The 19,740-nt window shown below is 39.0% G+C and overlaps 1 protein-coding gene across 6 annotated transcripts in view; it reads right to left on the reverse strand.

Annotated features, from left to right (window-relative positions):
- Positions 1-12,079, reverse strand: part of MARK1 (microtubule affinity regulating kinase 1) — a 160,021-nt gene extending 147,942 nt beyond the window's left edge. For 2 of the 6 annotated variants that reach the window (XM_037823499.1, XM_037823493.1), the window contains exon 1: positions 11,337-11,985. In XM_037823499.1, the coding sequence (XP_037679427.1) occupies positions 11,337-11,387 (51 nt within the window). In that variant the 5' untranslated portion in view covers positions 11,388-11,985. Of the gene's footprint in view, positions 1-11,336 lie in introns of all 6 variants that reach the window. The other 4 variants (XM_037823477.1, XM_037823464.1, XM_037823484.1 and 1 more) reach the window with 4 other exon arrangements.
- Between the last annotated feature and the right edge of the window lie 7,661 nt (positions 12,080-19,740).

The raw sequence follows: 19,740 nt of genomic DNA on the forward strand, positions 1-19,740 counted from the left end.
AATGGACTTGGTTAGGACTAAGGTAAATCAGAGTAAGGGATTAAGGACAAGATTGACAGTGTTTAAAACTTCAACTTCTTTGTGAGACCAAAGCAGAGATGTTTATTTGGAGCAAAATCTACATTTGCTGTAGCACACTATATAATTTAACTTGCATGGTCAGTTTATTCAAACACCATAATTACATGGAACTTTGCATAGGGAGTGAGGTCTGGTTGGTTTGTACAGGTTAGTGTGACGCTCCAATACATCCCAGTGTAATTTGGGCAGAGAAGAAAAATGTATTTGCAAAGTCCCCTTGAAGCATTGGGGAAAAATGTGGAAATATTAAACTTCCCCACCTGGAGAATTCCCAATATTCTTGCAAGCATCGGGGACTACCAATTTAGAAAGCCAAGCCCTTAATCTTGGGGCTTGCCCTTTGCTTGTTACTGCAAAGGAGAGGCTAAGCCTATTTAAAAATTGTGCCTACGAGTCATCCCCAGCGAACCTCTTTTATTACTCAGATGTGGCCTCTCTCTCTAAGCCAACTCTGCAGGTAAACTCACTGCCTTCCCCACTACATGGGACGTGACTCCCAGGGGTGTACATCTCCCTGGCAACGTGGGACATGACTCCCAGGGATGAACCTGGACCTGGCATCAAGGGATTGAGAAAGCCTTCGTGACCAAAATGGGGAAGAGAATTGAAACAAAATAAAGTTTCAGTGGCTGAGAAAGATTTCAAATGGGGTTGAGAAGTCATTCTGGAGGTTATTCTCATGCATTATATAGATATCCCTTTTTAGTTTTTAGTGTATTGGAATAGCTAGAAGGAAATACCTGTAACTGCTGAACTGTAACCCAGTAGCCTTGATTCTTGAAGATTGTGTAACTAATATAGCTCAAATGGTGTGATTTGTGATTGTGAAAACCTCGTGGCTCATACTCCCTATATCTAGCGTATGCACAGATGAGCAGAAAAATGGGGACAAAAGGTAAATGAATTATAGGGAGGGATGGGGAGGATGGGATGTTTTGGGTCTTCTTTTTTACTTTAATTTTTATTCTTATTCTTCTTTTTATTGCAGTAACAAAAATGTTCAAAATTCATTGGGGTGATGAATGCACAACTAGATAATGGTACTGTGAACAATTGATTGTACACTTTGGATGACTGTATGGTGTGTGAATATATCTCAATAAAACTGAATTTTTTTAAAAATGCTATATTAAAAGCTCTTTCATGGACCAAGAAAGCAGTCCACTAATTTTAAAAGTGGAGTGTTTCTAAAGCGTGTACACAAACATTTCTAAAAACCCGAGGACCAAACTCCATTAGATTCAAAGTCAAGAGTCATTTACGAACAATGTTGCATACTTGGGCTTGAGAGGTGGGAGCTAACCCTTTAAGGCCTTTTCGGCAGCCCTTCCTCTCCCAACGCTTGGTGAGTGCTCCAACCTTCAGACACTGGGAGACACTTATCGGCCCCACCCTCCTCAAACCTCAGGGCAGCTCCAGGTCCTTCCCATCTCCGGGGCACACGCTCAAACCCCTTCAGACAGTGTGGTGCGCCAGGTCTCCTCCTTCCCTGGAATGTGCTCCACCCTCTGGACTGAGAGGCAAAACTCTCCAGAGCAGTGGGTGAATGCATGCCCTCGACCTCCAGGGCAAACTACCCTTCCATGCATGGGCTGCTCCGCACTTCCCAGCCCGAGACCTCCTGACTCCAGACCTCAACTCCAGGTTCTGTTTTGAAGAGATTTTCCTTTAATTTCCCTTGTCTGTCTCCCCAGTCCAGACCGGCAAGGTCGGCATAAAGATCTGCAAAAATTCTTTGGCTTTGCATGAGCACAGGGGTCAAACCCATCAGACAATAGGACTTTCCACAAATACTTCTGCTTAACCCTTTCCAATTTTGGCTTGTACTGAAATGGCGGCTGGGTCCATGTTTGGTTAAATCCTCATGTTGGGCTGAGTTCTGGGATTACACCCCCTGGAGCTGTAATTTCCAACCATATTCTGGTTTCTTGAACCAAGAGTTCAGTTCTAAGTAATCTCTCTCTGCTCGCATTTACTATAAGCTCAGGAGAAGCAGGATATGTCCTCCCACACGTAGTCTGGAGATCCCTCAGCTAAATATCCAGGTTGTTGCTCCAGATTTCTCCATCTGACACCAGGACGCAATTTGCCAAATTGGTGCACTTTAAAACAAGGATCACCTTCTTCCAGTTTGCAACACACAGCATCATTTTGCTAAGTCCTCATCAGAATATCTTTAGAGTCCTATTCCAAAACAGTCTCTTTAAAGCGTTTGGCCTTTCTATCAAGCTCCCACAACCTCCGAAACTCCACCATCCTTTAAAAAGCCGTTCAACATGTTGGTTTGCAACACTCAGCAGCAAGGCACCCAATCTCGTACCAATTGGTTAGTTTGCTATGTGCGAATGAAAAACACCAGACGGACAGGCTTTTATAAAATGGGGGTTTACTTCACTACCAGTTACAGTCTTAAGGCCACAAAAGTCAGGTAACACCTCAGCAATCGGGTACCTTCACGGAGATGGCCAATGGCGCGGACAAACCTCGTAGCAGGAGGCAGCTGGCTCTGCTCCACAGCCCGCCTCAAAACGGCTTTCTCCAGGACGTTCTCCTAGCAAGCTTGCTTCTCTGCAAAACATCACTCAGCTGACCCGCTTCAGTTCTTTGAGTCAGCCGGTTTAATGGCTCCACTGATCAAGGCCCACCCTGAAGGGTGGGGCACGCCCATGAGAGATCCCACCAAGTCACAACCACAGCGGGTGGGCACTTCAAGCAAATCTAACCAGCACCAAAACGTCTGTCCCACAAGACCACAAAGATAATGGCATTTGGGGGACACAATACATTCAAACCGGCACAAAGCCTTAGTTGAAAAGCTATGAATCTTTCTTGAGCACTCCCCCCCTATTTCATTATTCTTGTTCTGATCACTTAGATGACAAGGGACTGTCACTTTCTATTACACTTGTTTGTCTCTCTGTCTATATTCCTCCTCAGGCTCTGAGTCCCTCCAGAGCAGGGAACAGGTTTCATTTGCCTTTTTAGGCCTATCATCTTCAATTGAGATGAAGGGAATAGAAAGGAAATAAGAGCAAACTCTTTTCAAATTGTGAAAGCAGTACTGTTGATTCCAAGGAAAGGCAGCCATGCTTTAATGACTTAAAAACTTGTTACCATATCCTTTACAGGTAATTCGCCAAAACTTTGGACTGTTTCTCAGCTTATAATTTGTTTATTACCTGAACTAAACTAATATGGTGGTCAAAACAGTAGTAAATAATACTTTCTTGGAAGAAAGATTCAGCCTATAATCAAAGACACCGTATGAACAACTCCTTTTTTGTGGCCACTCCCCTCCTAACACAGTTAACCATAAAAAGCTAGGGGAAGAGTACAGAATTTCTTTTTGTTACCCCCTTTTTCCATCTTACACTTTCAAGTCCATACATAGGTACCTTATTACCTCCAAGCTAGACAATTCCCTGTATTTTTTTACTGCTATCATCACCCTCCAAAAGGACTGATCATTTCTTCTCACTCCACTTTCCAGAGTATTACCATCAACTAAAATTATTTCTATTTTAGTCTAAAGATGGGATTTATTACAATATAATTATCATCAAACAAATCAGTGTTTTTCAACCCCAGTCAGTCGATGCCTGCATCAGGATTATCTAGGGGGTCATGGAAACAGAGATTCCTGGACCCCAACCTAGTGAAACTCAGTAAGAATATGGGGTAGGAGGGTGCAGGAATTAAGGAATGTGCATTTGAAACAACCTAACCAGGTGGTTATAAAAACACTGTATTCGAGAATAAGTGAATAAATAAATCTTGATTTATTAAATTGCTGCATGCCAAAACATATGCTACATAGAACTAATGTTGGAATTAGTCCCTGGCTTCAAAATATTTTCAATTTAGTTAGGAAGAGAATGCTTACACACAGAACAACTAGAGAATAATACTTAACCCTGTGATATAGAATGGTCTCCATATTTTACATCCAGTAATCCTATCTTTAAAATTTTTAAGTATGAACAGTCTTAGGAAAAGTAACTTATAAACTGCATAAGTATTATGTTACTAATAGATTGTGAATATTAAAAATGTTTTAAAAGATAAGATTTTGGAAATAAAGTCAATTTAATTTTTATGACAATGAAAGTAAAAAATTACTAATATTATGCAAAGTAAGTGAATATGCTTCTTGGTTTTTATTTTTCTTTAATTTTGGCTTAATTTGTGATACAGAGATAAGAGGACTGATTATAAATTCAGTTTACATTGATACTCAATTTCAAACAATTGTCATGGCTAAAGAAAGTATTTCACACACATGAAAGTAGATGATGCTCATATTCCAATCCAGCCACCAATTGTGTGAAAATTTTTGTGAAAGTTCTGCTAGTAGATTTCTACCTTCTCTGATAACAATCAGCTACCCTTAAAAACTAACCATTTTAGTAACTGGAACAAATTGTTTCAAAAATCCACTAAGGTCTTGATCTGAAGATTTATAAACAGGTTAGAAATTATGCATATTTTTAAGAATGCAGACAGGAGAATTTTAGAAATGACACATCTAGTTTAGGATAATGAGATCACATAACAACGGAAACATTTTCAAACATCCATTTTTAAAAAGCTTATTCCAAGTTTTCTTCAATATAGTGGGCAAGATATTGTAAAGAGTCCTCCAGGATAAACCATACTTTTTTTTAATGCAATGCTGAACTCAAACATCCAAAGACCAAACAAACAAGCAAACAAACAAACAGAAAGAATAAACTAAAACACCACCTGAAAGCTACCACAAAAGCCAGGGTTAAGCTGGAGTCAAATACTAAGCCTTGGATCCACAAAAGGTGGGAGAGCTGACACTTATAACTCCTTCACTGAGCCAGAATCCCTATAGGAGACTAAAGTGTCCTGGGTCAGTACAGTTTCCCAGCAGGGGCAAACAGGAACCCTCTGGAGTAAATCATCCTTAATTTAGACCCCCATGTCTAAACATGAACTCATCATCAAAGACCACATAACAAAAAGAAACAAGCTACAGTGAATGAGAATCAAACACAAACAATAAATTTAACCCCCCAGGGACTTCAGATAATGGAATTACCAGATATACACTGTAAATAACTGTAAATTAAATGTTTAAGGAAATAAAGAAGAAATCACAAAAGTAAGCAGGGATCAAGAGACCATGAAAACAACCAATCTGGTTTGAGGAAAAATGTTAGAACTTTTAGAAATATAAAATAGGTTGATGAAATTAAAAATCCAACAGATGGGTTAACAGCAATTAAATACAGTTGAAGAAAGCAAACTGGAAGATAAAGATAAACAAATTACACACAGTAACCGTAGTACAGATTATACTACAGACTGTAGAATGGAGATAGTACAGATTGTAGTACAGAGAAACAATGAAATAGAAAAAATGAGAGGTTAAGACATATGGAAGACGGAAGGATTAATTCTAACATGTCTAATCACAGTACAGGAAGAAACACCAGAAAGAAAAGAGGTAAGGCAATATGTGTGGTAAGTTTTCAGCATTGATGAAATAAATAAACCAACAAAAGATAGACCTAAACAAATTACACAGCTTGCAGTACAAAGAGACAATGAAATATGGGCCAAGTGGTGGGGGGTGGGAGTGAATGTGAAGTTAAGTCATATGGAAGAGTTAAGGTCTAAGAACCCAATTGGTGACCCAAAAGAAACAGTAGAGAGGCCAGAAGCAATGCAATATGCAAAGAAAACAGTCAAGTGTCCAGAATTGATGGAAAAGATGAATTCACAGACACAGGAAGCAAGCAGAATAAAAAGAAACACACACCTAAATACATTATAGTGAAATTGCAGACACCAAAGAAAATGAGACAATCTTGAAGAGACAGACAGAAAAGATCACCTACCAACTAACAGATGACTTCTGAAGAGAAACAATGAAAATCCATAGACATTGGAATACTATTTTCTGAGCAGTGAAAGAAAATAGCTATCATCCTAAAACTGCAGGATGAGTAAAGCTATCATTCAAGAATAAGGGCAAAAGGAATGAGCCTGACCCTGGCATCAAGGGATTGAGAATGACTTTTTGACCAAAAGTGGGAAAGGAAAGGCAATAAAATAAGGTTTCAGTGGCTAAGAGATTTGAAATAGAGTTGAGCGGCTGTCCTGGAGGTTACTCCTATGCAAGTTTCAGTTAGATATGCCAAATTGCCATAGCATGACAAGCCCAAATCAACAGTAGTCTCAAAAATCCTAAAGAATTCCCTGGTCCCTATCTGAGACACTATAAAAGTTGCACTCACGAAGCTTATTTTTCAGAAACTTAAATGTTCCAGAGTGCGCCTATGCCACGTAAGTCCCAAAACCCAGAGGCAATAGCCTCTTCAAGAACATCAACCAGATGCGTCCCCCTTTCCCATAATGTTGACACCCCTTTTCAACATGAACAAGTTAGGGTGGTCACTGCCTAGACATCCCTGAAGATAGGGAAAATCATTAAACTAGAGGAAGGGATAAAGTAATTAAACTACAGGAAGGGGTAGCAACAGACAAGATGGAATTTAACAAAGGATTACGAATACTGAATCTATATAACTTTTTATCTTAGTTGCTAGGGTATTAGAATAGCTAGAAAGAAAAACCTGAAATGGTGGAACTGTAACCTATAACATTCTTTGAAATTTGCTCTATAGCTACTTGTTAAATTGTACTTTGAAACTTATTACCTGTCTGTATATATATTTCACAATAAGGAAATAACTGAAACTGTGGAACTGTAACCCATAACATTCTTTCAAATTTGCTCTCTACTTGTTAAATCACGCTTTGAAAGTTATCACTTTTATGTATATATGTTATATTCCACATATATAGGCTATATTCCACATATAAAAAAATGAAAAAAAAAGAAAGGCAAAATAAAAATATTTTCAGATTTTCAAAAAAAAGTTTATGACTGACAACCCTTCACCAAAAGAACATGTAAATATGTTCATCAGGAAAAGGGAAAATGACCCCCAAAGGAAATTCTGAGATGCAAGAAGAAATGGTTAAAAAGAATTTTTTTTTAATCGTGTGGCTAAATACAAACAATCTGAGCTTAAAAGATGACTAAATAACAGCATACACATCTGAAGGGATGAATTGTTCAGCACACCTACTTTGGAGACCACTGATATAAACAAGAGATACTCAAGTGTTCAGTTACAGCAGACAGCAAAGTTGGCTTCCATTATTTCAGGAGTCTTCTTGTAAACATGAGCCGAGCTTTAAAGGATTTTTAAGTATGGGATAAGGGGAAAAGAACAGGGCATTCCAGAGGAAATAACACAGATACAGAATGGAGACGAACATGACAAACCCTGTTCTCCCTCTAATGAAATATTTTACAACATTTTTTATGTTCTTTTAAAATCTCTGCGAGATAAAACAAAAACCTGCTTCCAAGAAGCAACAGCATGAGTAGAGCAACAGTGGAAGACGTCAGAGATTCATAATAACCTTGGACAGGTCACTTAACCTGCTGAGGACTTCAGCTGCTCAGCTTACAAACTGTAATAGTTACTCCTCCTAATGTCACCAATATATTTTGAGAATAAATGAAAAAATTCGGAAGGGGAGTATCGCACCACTGATCTCTTACATACTACTAATAGACATTGGCAATACAGGAATGAAAGAAGGACCATCCCTCAGAACTCAGCCTGGGGAGGACAAAACGTCAGTCAACAATTAGATGACATGAAAAAGGCACTTTAATATGAGAGGTGTGCACAGGGTACTGAGCAAACCCAAGGGGTAGTAGCAAAGGCACGTTTCCTCCTTGTTTTTTCACATTATTAACAATGATCTCCGGAGGACACACTACTTGATGGCCACCTCAGTTATAGTAAGTACTTGTTACAGTCATCAGAGTGAATTTTAGATCTAACAAAATTCACCATCAAGAGTTCTTTTGATTAATAGGTTCTAAAATAAATTTAACCAAATTCAATGTTTAACATCCAACATTTAGAACCATTATTTTAGAACATTAATGGTTCTAAAATAAATTTAACCAAATTCAATGTTTAAACATCCAACAGCCAAATCAGTTCTCTTCATACTGACCAAAATTTCATTACAGAAAAGTAGCCTGGGCATTTTTGAATTAGAAAAATTGTGTATACGGTTTCTCCAAAACACACAAAAAAATCTTTTATTTGCTTCTTTGAAAAGCACATAAGAGTAATGGTAATATATTATCTATATACATCCTGGAATTATCCAAGTATAATCTAAAAGAAGAAAAAAAAAATCTTTCAAATATTCGTTATTTTTCTAGACTTACTATTTACAACCTAAAATCAAATGCATTTTGCCTAAATTACTTCTGTTATCTGCAATATGTCTTTTTTATTTCACTACAAAGCATTTATTGCCATAAAAGTTATTCATATGTAGTTCTATTTAACCATTTGAGGCCTATTAACAATGCACACATAACCCCTTCATCTAAGAAAATACTCCTGAAAAAACACATGTGGAATGTTCTCAAAGAAAAGCAATCCTTTCTCACTCTACTATAATACTAGTAGTAGTACATAAGAGATCAGTGCTGTGACATCCCCCTTTGAATTTTTCAATTTATCTTCAATATGTATTAATGACGTTGGGAAAGAAAGACACTATATATTTTCAAGAACGCAAAATCTAAAAATGTTACATGTATGACTAAAGAAATTTTTATATTAACTGCAAATGACAATAAAATACCAAGATGGTTTATTAGATGATTATATTTGTTGATTTAATTTCTAAAGGCTATAAAAAGCTTTCGGTTACTGTCCTTGATGTTCCAAAGGAGGTGGAAGCTTTTAATAGTCATAAAATGTAAAAAGTAAGAATGGATAATGACATTTACTACCAACTAGAGAAGAGAGACACAAATCGTGATTATTTAATAGCCATCACTGGTGACCCCTTTGATAAACACCTAGAGCACTTACAAACCAATTTAGCCCTATTACATACTGTCTTCCACATAGTGTCTTCTACTGTACAATATTTATTTGAGACTAAATTTATCTTTCCTGTAAACTCCTGGAGGACAGAGGCCTCATCTCAAAATACTTCTTCTGTATCCCTTCCAGCTCTAGTTCAGAGTTGAGTGCATACTTACTGATTAATTAACAGCTGTAGTATAACAGGCATTTTCCACAGCAATTAGGAGAAAATGAGGATGTGAGTAAAATAAGCTAAATGGAGATATATTTAAGTAAAATACAACAAGAGACAAGACCATAAAACTGACTTTGAAATAATATGTTCAGAAACAAAGCAAATTAGTTTATACAGCAAAATCATTTTCAGAAGGTACTCACAACCAAATTTATAACACTATTGTTGCTTGGCTAAAAAATCCATTTTGTCTACATGCAATGCTGCATTTTATAATCTTCCTTAATGAATATTTCTATCATTTTATCTTGTGTCTATATAAAGTTCCTTATTCATACAAGGTGAGTATGGAAACGAGCCATGCTATTCAAAAATCCAAAAGAAAACAAAAATGGTGTATTTTTCCACCCATGCTAGGTTAACACGCACAATATTTTGCTAATAAAAGCAAAGGTCATCACTTGCCTTCTTTTTCATTCACACTCCTGAATGACAGGAATTATTTTAGAGTGCCTCTAGAAAGATTCCGAATCAACTTGGCTTTAAAATCAAATTTAACCAGTATTTTTTTAATCTTTTTCTCTAATCTTCAATCTCTCAATCCAAATTCTTCATGAATTATATATTTAAAAACAATAGTTGGGATGCAATTTAAATCACAGTTGTTAATAGACGCAGCCTTACACTATCTTTACCGTTTTAAATGCACGACACTAGAAAGGACAAAAGCATACTCTGAAACATCTTACTATGTCTTCTAACAACGGTGGCTTACTAGAATTCCTTCTTCCTTCATATAATTATATAGTTTCTATGTTTCCCTATTCTCCAAAATTAAATAATTGGTTTATACTCTCCTACAACGCTTCAAAGGTGAACTTGTATCTCTTCTCTCTCATACCTTTTGTCTAAGAACGCCAAAGCACTTCATTATTTTATTTTACCAACCCTATGAAGGCATTGGTACACCAAGAGCTAGAGGGCACATGAGTTAACTAGACAACCAGAGAGCTCTGGATAGCCGACCAAAACTTAGTACCCCGCTGGCTCCTTAAAATCGATCAGAAAATCAGCAAAGGACCTATTTACATGTCATAAAGGTTTTATTTTCGTTTTTATTAAAAAAAAAAAAAATCCACCTTTCCCACAAAAGGAACACTGTCTCTCTCTCTCTCACTCACACACACACTCCTACTTTTCAAAAGGTGGAAATAACAACTGATCTTCTTTTGGTTTTCAACGGTTTAAACATCAGGGACATCTGTATCTTGATTTAAAAAAAAAAAACAAAACCCTGAGGACTCTGACCAAAGACACAAAAAATCCTTCCTTCAAAGAAATGCACCTTGTGATAGTCCAAGGAGGAGGAGAGATATTTAAAGTAAAATCTGCACTGAATTATCACCACTGACTTGAGGAAGATAATAGAGAGCCACTGGCTTCATTCAGTTTGTAAACATATGCTGTAACCCCGGGGCCACAGAAGCTTTTTTTTAAATTCTTCTACTCATCTCTACTAAACAGTACCAGGCAGACGAACTATGTCTCTCTCTCTCACATACACACACACACACACAAATCACAAGCGCTACTTCCATTCCCGACCTTCCCCCTCTGTTGCCCACGACCCAAAATGTGGACACAATGTTACAAAAAGCAAAGTCATAGGGCAATGCGGGGAGAGGATGGGGGTGGGGGTGTGCGTGCAAACGAGTGAAAGATCCAGAAAAGGGTGGAAGAGGTAGCCAGCTGACTCGTCTATTATCAGAAAGCAAACATTCAGGTAGGGATATAGAATGCAGAGGTAGAAATAAAGCCATCTCGGATGCCCCCTCTGCCGCCTCCTTCTGCCTCTCTGCCTTCCCATCACGCAAACCTCTCCGGGAGGACTGCCTCCGAAGGAGAGGGCGCCACTTAGAGTCCCCCCACCCTAACCTTTGAGGGAAAAGAAGGGAAATGGGGTTAGAATGAAGAATTAGGGCTGAGCAGTGGGTGAGGGTTATGCCGGCTCCAGGTGGAGACCCCTTCGCGGGTGGCCACGCTAGGGACGGGGAACGGCCCAAGAGGAGGATGAAGCGCGGGGCGGGGGAATCTCGGCGGGGCAGCTCCCGGAGGAGGCTTCAGTTACTCACATTCTCCGTATCCCGCTCGTTCACCGTCGGCAATGGCGTCCGGGCCGACATTTTGTGCGGGCAGAGGGGTCGGCCCGAGTCTGGCCGGTCGGACCGAGATGCGGGCTCTGGGAGCAAGAGGAAGGGGGTGCAGACGCGAGAGCAAGGCCGGTGCCGGGGCGGGGCGAGCGGCTCCCGCAGGCCGCGGGGCCGTGCAACAAGCGGCGGGGGAAAGGGGGAAGAGGACGCGGAGGAAGAGGAGGGGAGCGGCTTCCCGCGGCGGCGCCGCGAGCGAACGCGGGCAGGAGCGAAGGAAGGCTCCGGGCGCGGGCCGGGAAGCGAGGCCGGCAGGATGCGGCGCCGAGGTGTGGGAGGCGTCCAGGCCCGCTAGGCTCTCCGGGCCATGGCTGAAGGTGAATTCGGCGCCTCGAATCACAGCCTGCCTCTTCCCGGAGCCGTGGCCCTAACAGCGCCGCCGGCGCCGCGCCCCGCCTCAGATGTGCGGCGCCACCCGACTGAGCCGCATCCACGCGCTCGGGGCCCAGCGGCGGCGGCGCTCCCGCCCCCCGAGCCCCGCGCCTCGGGCGCGCCCGTCCCGGCTCGGTCCGCGCGCTCACCGCCGCCGCCGCCGCGCCTCAGCCGGACAAGCGGCCCAAGCCGGCTACGCGCGGAGCAGCGGGCGCGGCACACAGCGCCCAGAGGCACTTGGCGGTTGCCGCCGGGTGGGCGGGAGCCAGCCGAGGGGCCTCTCCATTCATTCCCTCATTAGGGATGTGGGGCCGCCTCCTCCTCCTTCTGCGCTCTCCAGACCGCCTGTCCCTGGGTTTATTTGTTTGTCGCCCCACCCGCGGAGTTTACGGTACTCTAAGAGCCTTTGGTGACTTTACTTTTATTCTTGTTTGGTTTTTGCGGGGCTGAAGTGAGAGGGAGCTGACCAACTGAGTTTTTGTCCCTTTCGTTGGGGAAGAATTGGGTTATGAGCCTGCAATGGAGCCTACACTTCCTATCTCCTACCTCTGGACTTTTCCCATTCTTAAATTCTCTCCCACCCCAGTTCCCAAGCTTTCTCAATTCTTGCCCTCCCCTGAGCCTTATCTCATCCCTCTTCTCCAGGGAGCCACCGGGTTCAGGGTCACCGTATTGGTTGAGCCAGCAGCCTCCGAGGGCCTCATGGAGAACCCTTAGTGCATGGGACTTAAGCCAAGTCGCTAACCGAAGTGGCCAAGACGGCGTGGCCTCCTTGGGAAAAGAGCAAGTGGAGGAGTTCTGGCCCGCTCCGCAGCACTCCGAGAGGGTGAGACCCAGAGTCACAACGTCTACACTGGCTGGTCGTCACTTCCTGGGACACAAGGAAGTGTCACTTAGGCAAGCTTGATTAGGGAGAGAGGAGAGCTGTCCCTTTTTGGCCCTGACCTACCTCTTCCAGGTGGCTTCATCGCCCTTCAAGTCATTAGACCCTGCAGACATCCAACTATGTGGTGTATTGTCTAGGGCCATTATCCCTTTGATATTCCCTTTTTTCTATCATATATGAGAACTTACATTTTGCATATTCTTCCCCTCAGGACAAAAACCTTACCATCTCTCTATCCCTCTTCTTTCCAATATTTCTTTTTCACTTTAAATGGGTGGGAAGATGGAAGGGACAATAGATATTAGATGAAGCCAACTTTTTACCTACTTCCATATGTCTCCAATGGGAATCTTAAGATGATGGGAAATTCTTCCTCTCTCCTGAAGTTCATCCATTTGAAGCAGAGGAACCCTGGCACCAGATGGTTTTTATCCTAATTCATTAAAGGTTGTTTCTGAAAAGTTAACACTTGACTCTTAAAATATGTTCCAAAAGATCTAAAAATAACAAATACAAATTTTCTCTGAGGGAAAAATTTTTTTTTACCCCATCTGTATTCACTTCTAGAACACCAACTATGTATTTATTTTTTAGCATTTTATCTTGTAAACACTTCCCAGTTTCACAAAGCAACTAAAAATCACAAGATCCGTTTGGTGTTCATCATCGCTCCTCAAACAGAATACAGGCTTTGTAACTGCAAGCCTGCATCCAGAATTATAGTGTGCAACTGGGAATGCCGAGCTTTTACAGTCCCTCTGCAAAGATCCTGAATCACCAAGATGTATTGTAGCTACCAGGGCAGAAGCTGGTACTTCAATAGTTCTGATCAAATAGAGCTACGCTGCCCAAAGGGGCTGCTAATACAGTGTCAGCTACACCACCGACTGCTGCAGTCACAGAAGAGAACCTTATGTTACAATAGTCCCCATGTTGACATGGGAATAAACGAGAATTTGTGAAAGGGTATTCAGCCCGTTGGAATCTGAATCATTCGTTCAACTAGTAGCTTGGATTTTGCTTTTCAAAGCCCATTCAGATATCTTGTAAGTTTATCCTTGTGATGCTGATAGTATATTTATTTGCATTTTACAAAATTTCATTCAGTTGACTTACTCAATAACACAGACATACAAGGTTAATAGGATGCAGAAGATACCTAGAATATGTGGTGGTGTTCAATCTTGCACCAGGCACAAGACCCACAGTTTCACCCCTGTGAAGTGTAATGGCTAATTAGAGACAGCTTGCAGGAGAGCCCAGGAATCTGGCACAGTGGCTTTCAAAGATTTTAGAGTGTGGATTAGAAGTCTTGGGCAAAGACTGTATTTGCTACACTGTGTCTCACATATTAAAACTTTCTGAATATTAAGAAATAACAGTAAGGGACACATTTTAAAAATCAACCCACAAGGAAGCAACATGGAGCAATAAAATTTCTATAATAGCGGGACTGTATCGAAGAGAGTCATTACTAGGAAAGCAAATCCATAATTCTGGCTAACATAGTATACTGGAAACAACTCTCCATATCCAAATAATCCTGTTCATACCCACAATTTTAAGCTTAGTATATAATGAAATATAAACAAAAATGTGTTTTGCGAAGGTTAAAAATGTGTTTTTTTAAGGTATTATTGAGTGCTTACCTAAATGTGAGCTCTTCTCCCCTCAAATGGACTTGAGGCAATATTATGATTGAATCAAAACTGTTGAACCACAGGCCTTAATAATGAATGCTCATGAACAAAGTTTTTTGTATGTGTCACATAGTTTCTTGTGCCTGAGACTGTGAAGAAATGAAAACAAGAATATTTTCAGGCTTTGAATAATTTCATTTAGAGTTATTAACCAAATGTGACATGTTCAATTTAGAGCTTTCTAATTTAAAGTGTTAGGATAATAAAAGTCTCAGAAGAAAATTGAAGTACTGAGAAAGCAAAAGAAATAAAGAGCTACAAGGTGCTAACACCACACTGAAATGTACTAAAAGAGCATTGCCTACCATCAGCCCTATGAAGCAGAATTCTCTAGACCTGCCCTATCCTATACAATAGATACTAGCCACACAGAATGCTTGATATGCCACTAATGCAACTAAGAAACTGAAGTTTTGTTTTATTTATAATATTTATTTGATTCAGTTATTGGAAAAATTTAAAGTATGTTTCAAAAATTTAAAGTATGTTTGAAAATTTCCAGCTGTAAATCTTCTGCAATTGAAATGCAGAGCAAGTATTTCTGTTAAAAATTTAGCATCCAAATTGAGATATGCTGCATGTATAAAATACACATCAGATTTTTTAAAACCTAGCAGGAAAAAAAGAGTGTAAAATACTTTGTTAATAAATATATTGATTACATGTTGAAATGCTAATATTTTGGATATATTGGGCTAAATAAAATATATTAAAATTAATTTCAACTTTCTTTTAACTTTTCCAAAGATGACCACTGAAAACTATAACATGTGGCTTACCTTACATCTCTTTGGACGTAACTTCTCTATAAGATCAAAATTGAGAATAAAGAGGTTTAGTTGTTTATGAATCAAAGGTCTTTGTTAGATGCTATGAATTTCATTCTTTGATTCAACAAATGTTTAAGTACCACTCTATTATATGCCAAGTACTGTGCTGTTCGAAAGACCAGGCTTCATGTAATAGTAAGCAGCAGTTAGCATTATAATATCCTTTTTAGAGATATTAAAATGAGTTAACAGATTGCAGTCATTTATAAACAAATAATTTATCAAATGTGACAGAATCAGCAGTTAACAGTAAATTTGTAAAACTGCACATTTCCTGTATCATATGCTTTAAATGTATCTAATGTCTGATAAACTTGGCCAGTCAATAACTATTTATTGGGGGTATATTTTGTTTCTAAGTAGCCTATACAAGGCTACTTAGAATTCTTCATTTAATGCACAAAAGAAAACTACAAGATGGGCAGTTCTGTGAGGTAACAAAGAACCATCTCCACTAAAGAGAAACATGGCTAATGTCCATCAGGAAAGAACAATCAGTTCTTTTCATAAATCAACTGGGTCCTGATTGCACTTCTCCCAGTAACAAGGGAAAACTTTATTGTGTCAACATTCAGCACTTAAAAGGTAGAATCACTGAAAAGGGCCTCTAAAGAAAAAGACATATTTATCTTAAAAGTTGTATAAGGTTGCTGCCTTTTATATTTTATATATGGGTATAGAGGGACTGAAAAGCCCTCATGATTGTATGAACTGAACTTGTTTTCATAGCCATCAGTGTACATACAGATGTGTATCTACATATCCTTCCTTGAGCCTCAGTCAGCCCAATGTGTGTGTTTAGGTTGTGCTACTCCACACCTCACAATAACAAACTACATCTAAGTGACATTTAATCTCCTTTCATTCCCCACAAGCACCCTGGGTTCAGCAACGTTGGATGGTTTGAAATTCTCCAAACACACCATACTGCTTGACTCCTCTGTGCCTTTGTGTCATTTGTTCTCTCTCCTGGAATGTCCTCCCCTCTTTTCTGTCTGATGGACTCATGGTTGATCTTTAAAAACTCTCTCTTGGAAGTCTTCCCTGATGCCCTTTACTCCTCCCTAAATCCACAGAGTTAATTAGTCACTCCCTCTGTACTTCCTCTGTACCTTGGACAGTCTTCTATTTTGCCCCCATTGTACCATGTACACGACTCATTCCATATCCAGGTGTGGACTGGATAAGAGCAGGGAATATGTTTTATTTAACTCATTTTGTCTAGAGCCTAGCACAGTGCAAATAGTAGATGCCCAATTTCCTAAATGATCTTTACTGATTAGTCTCATGTTGTGAACTCTCTTGCACTTCCACATTTTTCTGAAATTCTGAGAAGCATCACATAAGAATTGAAAATATATTATAGGAGAAAAATTAGTTTGCAACCTGAGGCTATAGGAGTAGATAAGACTTCATACATTATATAAAATATTTTCCCAATAAATGTTATTGGCTGGGAAGCAAAGTGACTATGCCCTATCTCCTAAGGAATAGCGGCTTAACATAGTATTGCTAATTTTACGGCTCTGATTTTACTCTAATCATTCATTTTTATCAAAACATAGGGCTTGATGATCACTGATATTTCAATATAACAGTCTTTTAAACAATTTATGCATGAACCAAAGTGTACTGACAGCAAGTACATGGCCAGGAGGAAGCACTTCAAAAGTAGATTGAAAAATGAAAAAATAGAATAACATGATTGTGTTGTGCTGGGAAGCAATAGAGCTGACTGATCAATTCCAGGGGCTCTCATCAGGAACTGAGTGGCTCTTCCTAAGCAAAAGCCTTTCTGCAGACTATCATTGTATGACACAGAAGTACAAATTGGGACAGTAAACAAAAGGAATTGATCATAGGGGTGAGTTAAGTTTTGGTCTTTCTAGCAACATTCACAAAATGCAGATAAAATAAAAATTGATAGCATCATCTTCAAATAAAAAGACAATTGTACATAGACTCATAAGGTTATAAGTGCAGATATGCCCACACTATAAAAACTATACAAAACTGCAGTTTTGTAATGTCACCTAGGAAGCAAAACAGTCCTTTGAAGGTCTCATGGTAACCACCCTAAAGTAGGAGTTTGGTTACCTTTCACTTGGCACTTGTGATTACAAATTGAGCATAATGGAATTCAACACCTTTTAAAGAGCTTTGAAATTTGATTATCTGATTTCATGGGAAATACATTTCTTCATCAACTTTTTCCTTGTATTTATGTGCTTATTTTGTTAGTATAAAAATATTAGTTTTATAGTTTCTTTCCATAAACTCAATTTCCCCAACACTTTCATTTTTTTCTATTAAATGTAACATCATTTACATTTTGATGATTTTCTCCCTTTCCTACGTAAGTACTGACACCATTGTTACTTTGCTTTTCCTTCCTTCATTCATTCATGCATGTATGCATGCATTCAAAAATAATGAGCCCTGCTAATGCCAGGCACTATTCTAAGCTCTTCAGGATGAGTAGTAGACAAAACAGCAATAAATCCTGCCCATGTGAAGTTTACATTTTGATAGACACTTTCAGTGTTTAGGTAGTTCAAAACCAGAGGCTCTCATAACATAAATAATCTTTTGTGTTTACACATTGATTGTTTTTCTCTTTTAACAAACACAAGCATCCAGGTCATCCAGGTTAACTTTTTTTTAAATTAATGAATTGTAGTAGTTAAAGCTTTTCTCCAATCTAAAGTAACTGCTTTCTCTCTTTAATGTTTTGGCCTTTCTCCAGTAACCTCTTGCATAAACAGCTTCAACTGGTTCCACAAGTAGCTTGGTTAGTCCCTGTAAAACCATAGTCAAACCACCACCTTCCTGACTGGGTGACTTGTATTTGATCTACATTTTGTAATAGTCCCCACCTTTATTCATTGGCATCAGTGTACTTACTAAATTTCATCATTACAAATTGTATTATCTTCAGTCGCTAACAGTTTTCTCCCTATTTCTGTTAGCTTCAAATAAATGTCAATATTTCCATAGTTCAGGAAGATTCATATAATAAATAGGAATCTAAGTTTATAGCCATTTTGTCAGTACTTTTTACTTTAGATAAAGAAACTCTTTCAGAATGTTCTTCCCCGTCCATCAGTATAAAAATTAAGGCCCCATTACTCACTTCAGTAGAAATTCCACTCTTCCTTCATAGCTCTCATAATAATAAATACTAAGGAGTCACTGTGAGCATTCTGTCCAATACTGCATCTCTAGTGCCTAGCACACTGCCTAGAAAGTATGGGTTAGTCAATTGACATTAATTGAAGGCATGAATAGTAGATTCAATAATTTCTCTGAATTCAAACATATGTTTTCAGATTCCAGATTTCTTTCAGGCAACCTTAGTATATTGTCACTCATAAATGAAGAGCCCAGTTTAAGTAAGAATCCCTTAGTCTTTCCAAACTGGCTCTCCATAGTTACCCCTGAACAAATGCCTTGGGCACTTACCACCCATTGCTTAATAACTCAATTGCCACAGCTCCCAGATTGACTTTTTCCACTATTTGCCAAAATGTTTTTTTTCCCTTGTACTGAAACAAGTGTCCAGACTCCTAAAGTCATAAATGCCTCTTTAAAAGCATTAAAATCATGGAATATGTATTTTAGAAGTTTCCCATGGCTAGAATCCAGATTTACTTATATGTTTTTAAAAATGTGTTTCCCTTGTAATATTTTAACCATTCTTTTGCTATCTACTTATCACATATCAAATTCTTCCCTAATTCTGCCTTTACACTAAGCCACAAATCAATTACACACTATTGAGTACCTACTATGCATGCAGCACTATTCAAGGTAGATATGGGTATAAGGTATAACATGATTAAGTTTTTACATAAATACAAATATAGCAAATGTGAGTTGAGCCTTCAGAGTGGCCACCCTGAGAAAGTATATAGTAATTAAGTGAAGCTGATGTTGTACATTAAGATATCCTTTTGGAATTGCCTCTGGATCTGATGGCACAATCTTTTGTGTATTCTTGGTGATGGTAAATCTTTGTTTTATTAGGGTTTATTTTTAACTGAATCATTCAGAAACAACTTTGATGATGGTATAGATGATTAAACAAGCTAATCCACATTTGATGAAAATCAGAAGGATAATAGCTAAAACTAATATTTTCTTGTATTAATCAAATGGATCAGGTTTTAAGCATTTAGACACTAAGATGACAGCAACTGTGGAATAGGCATAAAACCTGGAAAAGTGACTATTTTAAGAGAAGTTCTCATTGTTTTATAATTACTTCTACAGTCATGTGGTGCATGCAGTTAAGGAACATGCAGTCCTAATGGAAAGACTCGAGAAGTTAAGGAACAAAATACAGTGTTGGTTGCTAAGTGTCCAAAGGACACCACCAGCAAATAAAGGTGAAAAGGAGGCTGCATATAGGAGCATCACCTTCGTCATCACCTTCATTAGAAGATGAAACACATGTTTTCTAAAGGCTTTTTGTTGTTGTTGTTATCTCCTATAATCTACCTGAAATGGACCTGTGAGCAGATAAGTATTCTTAGCCCATT

Source organism: Choloepus didactylus, chromosome 2 (genome assembly GCF_015220235.1).
Source record: "Choloepus didactylus isolate mChoDid1 chromosome 2, mChoDid1.pri, whole genome shotgun sequence".
Taxonomy (NCBI): Eukaryota; Metazoa; Chordata; class Mammalia; order Pilosa; family Megalonychidae; genus Choloepus; species Choloepus didactylus.